The sequence below is a fragment of the Botryllus schlosseri genome, chromosome 1 (assembly GCF_051294905.1).
Source record: "Botryllus schlosseri isolate E-star chromosome 1, Bs_hap1, whole genome shotgun sequence".
Taxonomy (NCBI): domain Eukaryota; kingdom Metazoa; phylum Chordata; class Ascidiacea; order Stolidobranchia; family Styelidae; genus Botryllus; species Botryllus schlosseri.
In genome coordinates, this window is record NC_137236.1 from 23,798,704 (window position 1) to 23,816,143 (window position 17,440).

General features: G+C 41.9%; 1 protein-coding gene across 4 annotated transcripts; it reads right to left on the minus strand.

The window, feature by feature from the left end:
- Positions 1-2,295: 2,295 nt before the first annotated feature.
- Positions 2,296-16,994, minus strand: LOC145434459 (uncharacterized). 4 transcript variants are annotated; one of them, XM_080311828.1, is made up of 10 exons: positions 16,165-16,994; positions 15,486-15,585; positions 13,932-15,059; positions 13,009-13,174; positions 12,077-12,127; positions 9,461-9,590; positions 7,024-7,130; positions 6,093-6,174; positions 4,150-4,268; positions 2,296-2,449 (listed from the first exon to the last, which is right to left on the minus strand). In XM_080311828.1, the coding sequence occupies exons 7-10, from the start codon at positions 7,028-7,030 to the stop codon at positions 2,412-2,414; spliced, it is 246 nt and encodes an 81-aa protein (XP_080167954.1). In that variant the 5' UTR covers positions 7,031-7,130; positions 9,461-9,590; positions 12,077-12,127; positions 13,009-13,174; positions 13,932-15,059; positions 15,486-15,585; positions 16,165-16,994; the 3' UTR covers positions 2,296-2,411. The 4 variants fall into 4 exon arrangements, 2 of the variants coding, with proteins under 2 accessions (XP_080167954.1, XP_080167947.1); XR_013913401.1 differs by lacking the exons at positions 2,296-2,449; positions 4,150-4,268; positions 6,093-6,174 and having other exon boundaries at positions 6,194-7,130; XR_013913404.1 differs by lacking the exons at positions 2,296-2,449; positions 4,150-4,268; positions 6,093-6,174; positions 12,077-12,127 and having other exon boundaries at positions 6,194-7,130.
- Between the last annotated feature and the right edge of the window lie 446 nt (positions 16,995-17,440).

The following is a 17,440-nucleotide window of genomic DNA, read 5'->3' on the forward strand; positions in this document are numbered from 1 at the left end:
AGTCACTGCATTTCATACGATTCAGCACCTTTCATGTCTCCTAACTTTTACTCGGTCTCATTGAAATAGCATTGTATAGTGTACGATTTTATTTCGAAAAAGAGCATATCAATGATATCGTTGATCGTTATTGCACCGATTCGCGTGCTGAAATCCTCCAGATCGGTTGGTGTTTCGAGGTACACCGCTTTGCTGCCATCCGACGCTGCGATCCGAGTTCTTGCGTTCGATCTGACCGTTTTGTTTGATGTAGCGATCACTGGCTTGTAGTATATACGATACGAGCGGAAGGTCGGGATTAGGAACAACTACGCTGGGCGAATAGATGACGAATTCGTCAGCTGGATTCAGAGGTTGATAATGCTCGATCCCGTCGCGAGTATACGTAACGACCAGACCTCCTTCATGCTTCAGAGTGGCTCGATATTTCTGAATGGTCCCGTTTGTGGAATGTACAAAGAGTTGATCCGAGGTCAATTCTGCTCCATTCGAAGCTTCGATACGTAATTTTGTGATGTCATTAAAAAGATACAAGTCTTTTCTATAGGGCCCCTGGGCCAGAATAGTATCTCCACGGATTGCTAGGCTCATTCTTTGAAAAGAAATATCAAACATAAGTACAACAGTCACCACGCAATTCCACCTCGCCATCAAATTTAGTCGAGCCTCTTCTTATATTAGGTGTCGCATAACAGACATTACGAATATATTGCAACCCCTTGCGCTTTATGAGAAAAGGACACGTAGGATAAAACTTTGCATGCTCGAGCCAGGGGTCATCGCACGGCAACCAATTTTGAAACAGCCCGCCACACGAGAAACACTTTAAATGATCCTTATAGCCCAAATAGAACAATCCACAGTCTGCGAGCTCGGCTCCAGAGGTATTGATATTATCCGGCCACCGCATAAATGTGCTTAGTCTACGAGCATAGCGTACCATGTTATAGAAAACGGGATCATTCAACGGGGAGACAGTTACATCTCTATGCTTCGCATAGCATTCATAAATCTTTTCTCCTCTGTTATTTATCATAGCTTGGTACTGTTCAATGGGACCCGTCCGAGTTTCATCTTCGCTTATATCTATGCTACTTGTGGTACCGATGCAAGCGCAGTTTAATGCAGCATAATTTGTAGGATCCACACTACGCTTAGGTAGCGAATCGCTTTGATCAATGTTCGACATTGCTATCCGAATTGATATACTCTCATGATCAGTATGCTTTATATAGATATTGAGCTATGTACCATCGAAAAATGTGCTTGGTACCGATCGAATGATAGACCCCGAGGTCGTATCACGGAAATTAGAACGTCGACTGCTCACAGAAAAAGACACGTACCTCATATCCGTTCCTAGTACGTATTATCATTAATTAGAATGCTAGTAAGAATGCCACGAGTACAATCACGCGCTCTCTGCGTGCAAAGCGCATGTACTTCACTATATAAGAGAGGCTCGAATACGAACGAAACTATACTGCAAAAAGGATGTCGACAATGGAGAAAGCAAGCGACGTAGTTAGCGAATCAACAACTATGATTCCTGATAATCAAGCAGATACATTACCGATTGCTGATTTCGATTCCGATGTCGATGCAGAATTGATCGAAGTTACGATTGCGGCTGAAAAGAGTAAAGAGGCGGAAGCTAGTGATGATGACGTAACAATTATTGATGAGGCAGTGGCGCAATCTGATGAGGCTCCCTCAGCTGACGTGATGACTCCAATCAATATCGGTATACCACGACCGGTGATGGGACCAAGTGAACCTAAATCTAAGCGCAGACTCGACTTCGATAAGAGCATACTACCAGTTGGTGTTCAATTTATGCCTCCACAGAGTACTGATAACTCGACAGCTGTGACCAGTGCTCAAAGCCCGCCTCACTCACCGATCATCGCCCCATGGAGAGTTTATTCGTCCCCTTTTCGCAATAAGCGACGTCGTATCGCTAATAACGTATTGGACGAGGAAAAGTTTGATGGTCTGATTTATAATTTGGATTACCCTCTACTTACGATTGATGATGGTGTACTATTTTTCCGTTCTCTTGAGCAGAATATCGAGGAGGTGTTGTTCGTTGATCGAAAACGGAGCCCTAATTTTCTCCGTGCTGTGTTCATTATCACTCTAATGGAGGGTCATATGCATAAGAAATATTTTGCGCCTCACTTCTTTATAGAAGGCAAAAATCAAACAGGGAAAGAAGTGTTGATCGATTTGTTGCTCTCTGATGATATCGCCAACTTCCTAGATCCTTTTCATCCGAATCTAGAGGCATTCAAATTTCACAGTACCGAGAAATCTATTTCAGTGATGCGCAATTGCGGGTCTCTATTTTTCGATAACAAGATGTTGCAGGAAGCCATTATGTACGTTCATCGCGGTCCTTTGCAGTCTGCTTACGGACAAGTAAAGCCGTCGTCGTTTTGGCTCGTATCTGAAATTCAGAATGGCAGTGATGTTATGTTACGCAATTTGGGTGGGATGTTTCAGTCTAGCACAGTGATTATTCGCTTTGGTAATCAGTGTTATCCTTGCTACTTGCCTGAGATGAATAAGCATGCTCGCCGTAAAATCATACATGATATATTTGCTCGTACATTCATACCGTCAGATTCCGAATTTGAGAGTGATCCCTCTTATGTTGAAAACGATGTGCATGCACGTGAATTTTATGCGAAATTCGAAGAGCTCAAACGACAGTACAATGACTGGTATATTTGATTTGTTTTCTCAGATTAATATGGAACCTTATAATTGTGGTAAAGATCTAAATATGTTGTTACAACAATATGGTTCGGGAGACACAAGACGTACGCGAGATGCTACGACTGCTACCTTTGAAGGTTTCGTTGACGATGATATCAAGAGAGTTGCTACTTGGCGAAAAATGGTCTCACTGGAGGGATATGGGGAATGGCAAAAAGATTTTCTCGTTATAGCAAAAAATGTGCTCAAAGATATCGATAAATTCGCCCCCAACGCTGATGAACTGCGTAACTTAGAAAATATCAAATTCCTGTTCCTTTATGAAGCTTTCAAGTGTAAATTGCAACTGAAATACGGAATAAATTTATGAATGTGTATTTTTGCAGAATATAGTTAAAAATATATGGCTCGTCGAAGACGCTACGAGGAAGATGCTAGCTTCATCATCGATGATTCGCTTGGTTTTAATAACGACGCAACAGAGGTTTTGCAATCGCACTCCAACTCGATTATCGATTCCGAATGGGTTAACAGCAGGAGGGTTGCGAGAGGTGCGAGAGAGGCGATCAATGTACGCCTGATCGGGAGAGGTATGAATGATATTCATGCGCGCATGTCATCGATATACCCGAGAAGATTGCGACAATTCAAAGCTAACTATGCATATGGCTTCTTGCTGTATAATCGAGAGACAGAAAGACACAGCTATTTTCATCCACAATCAACACATGCTGTTTTGGATCTCCCGAGACCTATACTTTCACGGGAGGACTTTGATCGTCTCATCAACGAAATCGATTTATCAGCTGCTTACGAGCAAGCGAGACAAGCGAGACCAGACACCAAGTTTTATTGCGTTGCAATATTACATATTCAATTTTTCTTGTACGAAATGCCCCGAGTTTTATTGGGCTGCCCTACCGCATCGATATCTAAGGAACTATCAAACTGTCGTTATATAAGAACGTTTATTCGAACTAGACGTGGAGAAGCGATTAACGATTCGCTATGCCTCTTCCGTTGCTTATCATTTTTCATCAAGAAAAAACAAGACGAGAAGCACGTCGCACAATTGGCATCTCAATTCCATGAACGATACCGTATCCCTATTGATGATGGTGTACCGCTCGATGAACTAAGCAAAGTCGAGGAATGTTTTCACGTAAAGATACTTGTCTATGAAAAACGTGATCATCAAGCATTTTTATTGCGACAGTCTGAAGCGAGTGGCCCAATGGTTCATATACACATGGAAACTGCACATTCTTGCCTGATCACAAATATCGAACTTTATTCCCAGACATTTTTTTGTGAATCGTGCAAGTTTTTCTTTAAAACCAAGCCAAATCTGACGAAGCATCTAAAACGCGAATGCAAAACGTCGCAGACACGGAAATATGCTAGCGGTGTATATCGTCCTAAACCCACCGTATTCGAGCAATTGGAATCCGAAGGCATTTTCGTTGAGAACCAAAAGAGATTCTTCCCGTACCGTATGTGTTTTGACTTTGAATCCATGCTCGTGAAGGATGAGCTCAGAGCTAATTCTGCAAAAGTAGAATACGTTAATAGGCACGTCCCCGTCTCCGTGTCCTTATCAAATAACGTAACGAATGAAACGAAAACTTTCATATCCGAGGGTTGTCCGCAGACGTTAATCGATGAAATGATCGGGGAAATTTATCGCGTACAGGAACTCGCCTCAGCCGAAATGCGAGAATCTTTCGCCAATGAAATAATCGAACTTGAGAATTTGATTGAAGAACGGAAATTGATCGATCCTACCAATAGAAGATCCTATTTGGATAATATCTCGCTTCGACTCCATACGTGGCTTGATCAGATACCCATAATCGGTTTCAATTCCTCGCGCTATGATCTGAATTTATGCAAAAAATATCTAATCAAATCCTTGCACGAGGAAAGCGGATTCTTCGTTTTGAAAAGAAACAGCGCCTATTTGACAATCGCAACGCACAGATTAAAATTTCTGGACATTTCGCTATTCCTGAGTCCGGGTTATAGTTTGGACGCTTACATGAAGCTATACGGGGATGGGGTAAACGCAAAATTTTATTTCCCCTACGAATATCTTGATAGCATCGAGCGTCTTGATGAAACGTCGCTACCGAGTCATGAATCGTTTTACAACGCGTTCCGCAATTCGAATATAACGGAAGAGCAATACGCAGAATGCGTCGCTGTATGGGAACGCGAGGGTATGACCACATTCCGTGATTTTCTCCGATATTACAACGAAGGTGACGTCATTGGCTTCTTAACCGCGCTGAATAACAATTTCGAATTTTACAAAACGCTTGGCATCGATATGTTCAAGGGTAACGTGAGCCTTCCGAATATAGCGAGTAGGCTGATGTTTCGTGATTGCTATGATATCACTCTTCTGAATAAGGCCAATGCTGACCTTCACGAAACGATTCTGAACAACTTGGTAGGAGGTTTATCACAGATTACGTCACGGTACGCTATGGCGGATGAAACGAAAATACGCAGTCTTCGCTACGGTGACAGTGCTAAAACCGTCAAGAAAGTAATAGGATACGATGCAAATGCCTTGTATTTGGGATGCATAAATCAAAATATGCCAACGGGTTACCCTATAAGGTGGATTTATGACGAGGAAAAGCAAAAATTCCATAAACAGCGCGTTTGGCCTACTCACGCGGAGCTCGAATGGTTGGAATACGAAAGTCACGTTCGTGACATCAAAATTCAGCACGCGTGGAACGGTAGTCAAGTGAGAATCGGAAATAAACGCCTATTTGTCGACGGGAACGCCGGTAAACTCATCTTTCAGTACGATGGGTGCTATTACCACGCTTGTAGGAGCTGTTTCCCTGATAAAGAGAACACCGAGAGGCGTGAACTCACCAAACAAAACACGGAATATTTGGAAAAATTGGGATATACCGTTATCCGAATGAAGGAGTGCGTTTGGACGAATATGAAACGAGACCCTGAAATTGCGCAATTTGTCTCAAAGTTCGAGCGTAAAGTCACGAAAGCTTATTATCTCACTGAGGCGCAGTTGCTCAAGCGCACGCTCGATGGGTCATTTTTCGGTGCAATCGAGTGTGATATTCATTGTCCCGACCATTTAAAATCGAAATTCGAAGAGTTACCTCCTTTTTTCAAACATATGGACGTAAACGAGTGCGATATCGGTGAACATATGCGTGAATACGCCAAGGAAAACAATATTAAGTTTCCAAAAAAATTTCTGGGCTCTAGTTATTTCACGAAAAAACAGTTGTTTAATACGGATTTGCTTCAATGGTACTTGAAAAGCGGCATGATCGTGACTCGCGTATTCCAAGCTGTCGAATATGAACCAAAAAAAGTTTTCACACCCTTCGTTGAGCGGGTATCCTCTGAGCGTCGCAAAGGCGATGTCCTCCCCAAAGATCCGGCCCGTGAAATGGAAGCGTTGACCTGGAAGACGATTGGAAATAGTGCTTTCGGCCGCACTATTCAAAACCCTAATAAATATAGGGAACATGAATACGTTACGTTGGAAGAATTACCATCGCGCGTTGAAAAAAAATTTTTTGTCGATGCTGTTGAAATTGATAAGAGCGATGAAGGCTTGCTCGAAGTGTCTACGCGCCCGCTAAACATTTGTCACGAAAACCCAATCATTGTGGGCTTCTTTATATTCTGCTGTGCCAAGCTGAGAATGCTCCAGTTTCTATATGACTGCCTACATGTGTATTTGGACGATAGCGATTGGGCTTTCCTCGAAACAGATACTGATTCGGCGTACATAAGCTTAAGCTCCGATACGATCTATTCTCTCATCAAGCCTTCCATGAAAAAACAATTTTTTGAAAATCACGACAAATGGTTCGTGGCTCGCGCATGTGCAGAGCATAAATGTGATTTTGAACGAGATCCCGTCGGTTTTAAAACTGATAAAGCTTGCTGCATTGAGGTTCGCAATTACTCGAAACGTATACCGGGTTTATTCAAAGAAGAGTGGATCGGAGACGGGTTTATAGGGCTCAATTCCAAGACCTATTATTGCAAAGGCGACACCGATAAGTACAGCTCGAAAGGGCTTCAAAAAACAGCCAACAAAACTTTCAAAGATTTCCACGGCATTCTTCAAAATAGATCGATCACGGGTGGCGTCAATAGTGGTTTTCGTTGCTATGGGAGCGATATGTTTACGTATAAGCAATATCGAAGTGCTTTGAGTTATGGTTATTATAAAAGGATTGTGCTTGATGATGGAATTCATACATTGCCTTTATCTCTGTAATAAATGGATCGAATACGTACATTGCATGCTCCGTTTCGGATGATCGTAGCTGGTCCGAGCAGTAGCGGGAAGAGTTATTTTACTTATGAGTTGGTGAAGAACGCAGAGAAGATGATTAGACCGGCTCCTGAAAAAATTGTATGGCTGTATAATAATTATCAGGCGTTGTACGATAAAATGAAAGGGGTAGAATTTTCGCAAGGGCTCTCCGAGCTCAAAAAGTTACAGAAAGGAAATAGGCACGTTCTCTTGGTGATCGACGACATGATGACGGAAGCGAAAGAGGCCAGAGATCTATTCACTCGATACAGCCACCACGCAAAGATTAGTGTCGTGTTCATTTGTCAAAATTTGTTCTATAGGGGTCAAGGCTTTCGGGATATGACCTTGAGCGCGAGCTATATCGTGATATTTAAAAATCCTCGTGATGCGAGTCAAATCAGTTTTCTTTCACGCCAAATGTTCCCAGATAAAGCCGGATTCCTTACGGAGGCTTATAAAAAGGCAACTCGAAAACCGTTCTCGTACATACTAGTTGACGTGACGCAAGAGACAGACGAAAATTATCGTCTTCGCAGCAAAATATTCCCACATCAAAAGTTGACGGTATATCAAGAATAAATACAGCTCGCGCTACAGATTTTCGGGCATTCAACATGTCGAAGAGGGGAAGTAACATATCTCGAAAACGATTGAGCGACTATCACGTTAAATTAAAACTTTTGAAAAACGCTAAAGGGAAACAGCGTAAAGAACTTTTATCGAACAATCAATTTTTAAGTTGCGTTTGCCAGTGCGTTCATAACTTGGCTTCGGGGACAGTACGTATCTCTCCATCGAGAAAGTTGAGGCTTGGAAAACACAAATCCGATATCAGACAATTGTTGGCGCAAAAAACTCGCAGAGGTCAACGGAGGGTGCTACAAAAGGGTGGATTCCTCTCAGGTATAAAAAATTATGATAAAATAGAAACTTTTTTCTAATCAGTCTGTTTTAGCTATATTAGGCGCTGCAATCCCCGTCATCGGGAGTCTGCTGGGTAAACTTTTCGGGAAGAATGCGTGAACTACAATTCCCCGCATTTCGAAGCAAGGACGAATGGGAAAAGAAATTTGATAAACATATATCGAAAATTAAAAGCTCTCCATTAAATGCTTCCGAGAAACTAGCTCTGTATAGGCATGGTATTGCTCAACTGAGAAACTTGAGAAAAGACGTAGACGCAGCGACCGCCCGCCCTCCCGCCGCACACACGGGGCTCGCGAGCCCCGTAGCGAAAGAAAAGCGCCCGCAAAAGAAACGCCCGCGCCGGATTCCACAGCCTTCGTTTCCCTGGCTTTATAAGAGACAGCGTAAGCCTAATCCACGAATATACGGGAAAGAATGGGAGACGTAGACTATTTTGATCCGAAACAGCCCAAATCGTATAGGGGCGCTTATTTGCAAAAGGAAAAAGAATGGCTTAAAGGACAAGATACTTATACTTTTCATTTTCCGTTACGTAAGAAATTTAGGCGTGAACGTGTAGTGGTCTCCGGTATCAATGCCCAGTTTCAGAGCGATTTGATGGATCTGCAATCTATTTCAAAGTACAATAGCGGTTTTCGTTTTGTGGTGGTGGTGATTGATATTTTTAGCAAATACCTTTGGATGATAGCGATTAAAAATAAAACTGCTTCAAGTATGATTTCTGCTTTCAAACGTGTGTTTCGTGAACGCGTACCGTTAGTGTTACAAACCGATCAAGGTAGCGAATATACCAATCGCGCTTTCCAGAACTATCTAAAGGAGAACAAAGTTAGATATTTCTATACGAGGAGCGAATTAAAATCCTCTGTCGTCGAAAGGGTGATTCGTACTATGAAGGCGATTATGTATCGATTTTTCACAAAAAATAACACGAGGAATTACGTGAGCGCTCTCGATGACTTTACTTACTCCTACAACAGGACGTATCATCGTAGCATTGCCATGGCTCCCAACCAAGTGAATTCGTCTAATCAGGAATCGGTTTGGAGAAGACTTTACGGATTTCAAGAAGCTAAACAACCCGACCTCGCTGTAGGAGTACCCGTCCGTATATCGAAAATTCGAAATCTTTTTGAGAAAAGCAGCCTACCCAACTGGCAACGGGAAATTTTCTATATCGCAGACGCCCAAAAGGGGGATCCCCCAATGTATCGCTTACGTGATTACGGTGGTGAAGTCATCCAGGGTAGATTTTATAGAGAGGAGCTCCAACGCGTAAAAGAACCGCAAGCTTGGCGTGTCGAGAAGATTATAAGAAGGCGTAAACGCGCGGGACGAGAACAGTATTTAGTACGCTGGTTGGGATATGGAAGTGGATTCGACAGCTGGGTCGATAAGAAGGATATCGTCTAGTCGGAACCTTTATCAGTTTTTGGCGCAACTAGTAATCATACTGGTCATCGTATCGTTCTCTCTCTATAATCTTACCATTTCGAATGGGAACAAAGAGCTTTGGATATCTCTCCTATCCTCTTGCGTTGGTTATATGCTTCCGAATCCCAAGCTCAAAATATGAGCTACGTCACGCTATTTTCGAACGCTTCCATGGATAAATTTCCTGATAATACAACAGCGAGTTATTGCGTTGAATTGGACGTCCCGAAAAACGTGGAAGATACAGAAGTTTCTCTGGCTGAGATCTCCTTCCCTACGGATTATCAAAAACAGTATAGGATCACGAAGAATAGGTATGGGATCAGATCGCAAAAGAGAACAAGAAAATTTCATTTTAAATTGGGAGAATACGACTCGTTATATGACATGTATAGATCGTTGGAAAGAGACAATCCTGATGCAAAAGTAACATGTTTCCCTGAAAATCATAGTATGTCTATCTCTATACCTCATAACGAGGTAACCGACAAATTGCGACCAGAGACGGACATAGGGCATAGTAGCTTGCTACGCCTCGGAGAATTGTACGGTGCTCTTATGCATAAGGAAACGAGGGAGGAGTTATTGGTGTTTCATTTCCCGAATACTAATTGTACATTGTGGAATTATTTTTTCACTGAGGGTATCATTCATTTGAACTTTCGCATGCGACATGATCCGACTATCGATTTCGTTTATGTTCATTGTAATATCATTGAGCCGCAAGAAGATAGCGGTAGGCTCTTACCGTTGTTACGCGTCGTACAGGTGAACAATCGTAAATCATTTTCGAAATATTACACGAAGCCTTTTTATTTCCCTGTTAATATAAATAGGCTAGAACGCGTCGAAATATCGCTACTTGATGAGAAGGGTGAGAAAATACCCTTTCGAAGTTCTCCTTCGAGTGTTGTATTGCATTTTCGTAGACGGGGAGTTGCATTATGAAATATATTCATATTACGTCACACGAGTCTGATTTTACTATCGATCTCGCGAAACCGATAGATTCTGGTGAATGGGAGATAGGGCTTGCCGAGTTGTCTTTTAAAAATAATTTTCAGCCCACGTTCGAGCCTTACGACGGCTTATTATGGTACGTGAATGATGCGGAAGGCGATAATAATTTTTATTATTTCCCGGCTGGTGATTATCATGATAAAATTAGTTTGATGAAGCGTATCAATCACGATCAGAAAAAAGCACGATTTATTTGGGTAGATGGTTCTGGTCCGGTCTTGATAGCGGGACCTTACGAGAGTTCTAGCGGTCCGAGACTTTTTATGGATAATAGAAACCCCGTTCTCAGAGGAGGCGCTCGTTCGGAGGTAGAGCTAGATGGTGGATTACATAGACGAAGAAAAATTCACTTTCAAGGGGAACCTGTGTCCGTGACCAACGTTTTAGTTTATACGGATGTCATCACCCCTCAAATTGTAGGTGATACGAGTGCGCCTCTACTACGCAATATCCGCGTTACGACAGGAATAGATGAATATCAGCATATGCTATTCAAAAAAATATATTTCTTTCCTCTGAATACGGAGCGAGTAAGCGAGATACGCGTTATGCTTCGTAATGATAAAGGCGAAGCTATAAAGTTTGGGAACGCGCCTCTTCATCTCACACTTGCTTTGAGACATCATGAGGAGTCATTATTGCTGTGATCGGGAGGCGTTCAGAAACTATTATCACCAACAGAGCGGTGGTGATATCAATTTTTTTCGGGGTAAAGTGCAGAGAGGTCATGGACTTGGAAACTTATTTCGTTCGTTCGGAAGAAGCGTTATGCCCCTAATTTCGAAAGGTGCAAAATCACTCGGCAAGCGTCTACTACATACCGGTGCGCAAGTAGCCTCTGATGTTCTTAATGGAGAGAATGTCGGCGATAGTCTTAAAATACGCGGAAAAGAAGCCGCTGGGAACGCTCTCGATTCTTTACTGAGAAAAAGAAAAATGCCAAGACGGGGTCGTAAGATCACGAAAAAGAGACGTCGCAAAGATATTTTCGATTAAATATATATTACACGACGATAAGCATCATTTGTTACTTGAGACTTGATAGATGGCGGAGTTAATTCATGTACAGTCCCCGGAGGGGGTACATCCCTCATTGGATTTATTTCACATTCCCGCGACACAGACTAGCGTCGAAAAGAAAAGAATCATCAAGATAGCGCCGATTTCGAACAACTCTAGTGTGATAACATTCCGCTTCGAAGGCTCAGAAGACTTTATCGATTTGAGCGAGAGCTATTTCTTATTTCATTTACAATTAAAGAAAGGTGGCGAAGCAATTGGCGCCGACGATGATGTTGGAGTTGTAAATAATATCTTGGATTCCTTGATTTCTCAACTACAAATTAAAGTCGCTAACGAAACTTTGAAACAAGATATAAAAGTACAGTGTTATTCGTCCTATCTGCACAATTTATTCACTCCGCTTGACGTGCAAAATACCACACTCAGGGCCGCAGGATGGAGAAAAGATACTTTAGGAAAAATGGATACGATTGGTGGAACTAGCGCCTCGGCTAACAAAGGATATTACAACAGGAGTAAAGCCTATAAGGATGATAACGTAGTGGAAATACGTGCAAAAATCCATCACGGACTATGTCTGCAAGACCGCTACATCCTACATGACGTGCCTCTCGAGTTTGAGCTTACCTTGAATCCGAAAAGCTTTTTCATGATGGGAGATGCTGCCGGTCAATTCACCTTAACGAAAAAAGAATTACAGTTATGTACCGTACGAGTCAGCGACGATGTGAAGACAGCGATGATGGTGAATGCCCAGGCGAAATATCCGTATATCGACATGAAATTGATCACCCGAACATTTGCGGCTGCTACGACGCAGATAGATATCGGGAATCTATATAGCGGGACTTTACCTTCTCGCCTAATCATCGGAATGGTAGCTACGAAAGCCTTTCAAGGAGATGTTACGAAAAATCCTTACAATTTCATACACAATAATATGCAACGACTCGAACTGAAACTGAACGGATTTCTGATTCCGGAGGGAGGTTATGAGCTAGATTTCGATAAGGGTCATTACACGGAGCTTTATCATAACCTGATTGAAGGTACGGGTGCAATGGAGAAAAACAGAGGACTCCTAACGCCTGAAGAGTTCGCTAGTGGTTTCTGTCTACTGGTTTATAATTTGCGCCCCGATGATTTGGATGATTGCTTTGACTTACAAAAGAGTGGTACCTTAAGTTTACGAATCACATTTCCTGCTGGCGGGCTAACAGCGGAAACTACTTTGCTCTGCTTCATGGAATTTCAAAAGCTATTGCAAATCAGTAGCAGTCGTAAAGTGACCGTGCTATGAACGGGGATGAAATAGACCGCATATTGTGGTGCTGCGAGTCAACAAAACATATTTTCCTTGGTACATTTCCTATCGATCGACTGCCGAGGCGACCCCCTCCTCCTTATGCTATCGTGATCAATTATGACGAGGCTCGAAAAATCGGAAGTCACTGGATATGCATTTACGCGGATGAGGATGAGACACATTTTCATGATAGCTTTGGCTTAATGCCGTTGAAATACGAGATTGCGTGCTTTATAGAACCAGAAAATTATACCTGCTCCATAAAGCGTCTGCAGCACAAACGTTCCAGAGCGTGCGGTCATCATTGTCTAAGCTTCATCGTCCATAAGGCGCGCGGATGGAGTACGGAACGTTATTTAGATTCCTTTGGCGAAGATCACCGCAAGAATGATTCGATCGTACGACGCTTCGTCAAGGAGCTGAAGCAAGAAAATGAAATTGTGTAAATATATATGTGAATAAAATCAATAGTTTCAAAGTTTACTTAGTACGTTTAAGGGTGATATTCGCTACGTTCATTATAGCAATCATCTCAAAGTAGTAGACTCTAAATCAGCAGTAGCGACTTGCTTTCGATTAGTCGATAGTGTCTACATATTATCATCATCTAGCAAGAGCCAGGAATTTATATTGAGCGACTTCCCTCCTACAGCAAACGCAACTTACATTACGTCGTTACTGAACATCAAGTAATAAGCGGGACTAGGCCGGCTACCCTTAATACGAATTTGCATTTTGCTGGCACAATCTATGCTATAGTTGAGCGACCTCAGCACACTTCTTTGATATAGCTGCACAACGATCTAGACTTCGGCGTCTGGTACAGATGTGATGTTATAGCTTCAACTCATAGCGTTTTAGGAGATAAATTATAGCATAGACATAGGTTATAGATTTTATTCACTATCGGAAAAGCATCAGTGCACTAGCTATTTAAATCACGCATCTAAAAGCAGCAGCTTATGGACTAGTGGCTTCATAATATCATCATCTAGCAGGAGCCAGGAATTTGTATTGAGTGACTTCGCTCCTATAGCCCCAGCAAACGCAGCTTACATTAATACGGCGTTACTGAACATCGAGTAATAAGCGGCACTAGGCAGGCTACACTTAATACGAATCTGCATTTTGCGGGTACAATCTATGCTGTAGTTGAGCGACTTGAAATGATACGACCTTGGCATACTTCTTCGATATACATGTAGCTGCGCAACGATGTAGGCTTGAGCGCCAGCGTCTGGAACAGATGTGATGTCGGTGATCTGAAATGTTAAGATATAGCTTCAAGCCGCTGTGGCGTAGCGTTTCAGGAGATAAATTATAGCATAGACATAGGTTTAGCTATAGATTTTATTCACTATCGGAAATGCTATGATAACGCATCAGTACACTAGCTATTAAAATCACATATCTAAAAGCAGCAGCTTATGGACTTGTAAAATCGACATAATCTCAGTAGTTAGATGCTTGCTCTCGCAATTTGCCACTTTTATGCCATGAGTAAAGCTAGCTAAAGATTTAGCTTCAAGACGCTGTGGTGTAGCGAATTTTATTTAAATCAGCAGTAGCGACTTGCTTTCGATTTATACAGGCGATAGTGGCTACATATTACCATCGTCTAGCAAGAACCAGGAATTTGTGTTGAGTGACTTCGCTCCTACAGCAAACGCAACTTACATTATTACGGCGTTACTGAACATCGAGTAATAAGCGGCACTAGGTAGGCTACCCTAAATACGAATTTGTATTTTGCTGGCACAATCTATGCTATAGTTGAGCGACTTTGATACGACCTCAGCACACTTCTTTGATATAGTTATAGCTGCACAACGATCTAGACTTGAACGTCGGCGTCTGGTACTGATGTGATGTTATAGCTTCAACCCGTAGCGTTTTAGGAGATAAATTATAGCATAGACATAGGTTATAGATTTTATTCACTATCGGAAAAGCATCAGTGCACTAGCTATTTAAATCACGCATCTAAAAGCAGCAGCTTATGGACTAGTGGCTTCATATTATCATCATCTAGCAGGAGCCTATTAGGGAATTTGTATTGAGTGACTTCGCTCCTATAGCCCTGGCAAACGCAGCTTACATTAATACGGCGTTACTGAACATCGAGTAATGAGCGGCGCTAGGCAGGCTACACTTAATACGAATTTGCATTTTGCGGGCACAATCTATGCTATAGTTGAGCGACTTGAAATGATACGACCTTGGCATACTTCTTCGATATACATGTAGCTGCGCAACGATGTAGGCTTGAACGCCGCCGTCTGGAATAGCTGCGATGTCGGTGATCTGAAATGTTAAGATATAGCTTCAACCCGCAGTGGTATAGCATAGACATAGGTTTAGCTATAGATTTTATTCACTATCGGAAATGTTATGATAACGCATCAGTACACTAGCTATTAAAATCACATATCTAAAAGCAGCAGCTTATGGCCTTATAAAATCGGCATAAAATCAGTAGTTAGATGCTTGCTACAACTCGCAATTTACCACCTTTATGGCATGAGTAAAGCTAGCTAAAGATTTAGCTTCAAGACGCTGTGGCGTAGCGAATTTTAGAATAGCTCATAAATTATATAGCTCTGCTAATTCGTGTCACTATTAGCATAGGTTTATATTGGCTATAGATTTTATTCACTATCGGAAATGTTATGATAAAGCATCAGTGCACTAGCTATTAAAATCACATATCTAAAAGCAGCGGTAACTTACCAGCGTCATCAGTCGAAGTGCATAGAGGGATAGGCCTAGTTGTGATAGAAATGTGAAATTTTCTGAGCGTAAATTGCGTGTGCGATGTCGGCGTTTTGATCTGAAATGAAAAAATTTAGCTTCAATCCGCGGCAGCGTAGCGAATCTTAGAATAGTCGATAAATTATATAGCTATGCTATTCGTAGCACTATAAGCATAGGTTTATATTGGTTATATATTTATTCACTATCAGAAATGGTAAGATAAAGCATCACTGCACTACCTATTAAATCAGCTCCATTACGTATCTAAAAGCAGCGGCTTATGGGCTTGTAAAATCAGCATAATCTCAGTAGTTAGATGCTTGCTACAACTCGCAATTTATCAACTTTAGGTCGTGAGTAAAGCAAGAATTCATAGACTAACATCCATCTCAAATCCGAAGTGCATACCCGCCTAATTATAACCAAATTTAGTGCGAATCTATACGATAACAGAAAACTTGCATATACATTCGAATCTGTGCGACTTCGGCTATATTGCCGGTTAACATTATAGCCGCGCACAGAACTCACTATTACGTTAGCTATTGGAGAAATCTCAACGTAAATCAATCTGCGTTCACAAGTAAGCTAATGCTGTATCGAGAAATTATAGCTAAATTGAGTTTAAATTGACACGAAAATACATTGATCTTACCTCGTCTGCGATGCCTGCATCCCTGCGCACATGGCAATACTTTTAACAGAAGTGTGAAGTTTTCAGAATGCGAATTGCTTTACGTCGGAAGTAAACATTCTAATTCGTATCGCCAGCGCGGCGTTTTCTTGGAAACGCAACTATATATTTAGAATGTTCTAATTCCCATTATCGATGTGGCCCGACTTCTTGGAATCGCAACTATATTAGAATGTTCTAATTCATATTGTCGATGTGACCCGACTTCTTGGAATCGTAAGCAACTATATTCGTACCACATTTACACGCGTCAATTTCTTGGAATAGTATTCAGCAATATGCGCGGCGCATGAGCTTTGCGTGATCGTAGGCCTTTATGCTTGCGATATCAGTATTATTAAGTTGCATTTGCAGAATTCCCCAAAATCATTGACTAATTAATGAATCTAATTCATATTGTCGATGTGACCCGACTTCTTGGAATCGTAAGCAGCTATATTCGTACCACATTTACACGCGTCAATTTCTTGGAATAGTATTCAGCAATATGCGCGGCGCATGAGCTTTGCGTGATCGTAGGCCTTTATGCTTGCGATATCAGTATTATTAAGTTGCATTTGCAGAATTCCCCAAAATCATTGACTAATTAATGATGACACAGCTGTTATAGTACACACGAATATAGTCTTACATTTATGTGTAATAACTCGAAAAAGGTGTTGTCTCGGAATTTAAGAGAGAATCGGCGGTTATATTCTCAAAACAGCTCAATACGGCTAGTTTGCTCAATAGCCTGGTGGTGAGCGACGTGAAATTATACCCAACCAAACCAGGTTCGATTCTAGCTTAGGTAAGTTTTGATGTGGCAATGAGTGACATAGGTGCAGCAATCGACATCGCGCGGGTTGATGCTGCGCAGCGTATAGATGCGACAATCAATGCGGTGATGATGTGGCAATGGTTGGATGATGTGGCACTATAGGCGTGGCACTTGATGATGTTGCGCAGGTGATGTGGCAATGGGTGTGCTATAGGTACGGCAATGGGCGGATGATGTGGCAAGGGGCGTCCTATAGGTGCGGCAATGGGCGGATGATGTGGCAATCTAGGCGTGGCAATTAAGGCGACGTGGCCTTCTGGGATTGGCGGGGCATAAAAGTAGATCCCCTCACTACTCAAAGAGCATATCGCTGCATGACTTTGACAAAAAGTACGTTCTTGAAATTGGTCTTTATCCCAGCTTGACCAGCAAATTGCATCAAATTTTGGAAGCACGTACGCCTGTGAACAATAGTTG

Coding starts and splice junctions, on each gene's coding strand:
- LOC145434459 (XM_080311821.1), bottom strand. CDS start 16,196: ATGTGCGCAGGGATGCAGGCATCGCAGACGAG. Junction 15,586..16,164: donor ATGCAGGCATCGCAGACGAG/GTAAGATCAATG, acceptor TTTTCATTTCAG/ATCAAAACGCCGACATCGCA. Junction 15,060..15,485: donor CACTTCGACTGATGACGCTG/GTAAGTTACCGC, acceptor TTAACATTTCAG/ATCACCGACATCGCAGCTAT.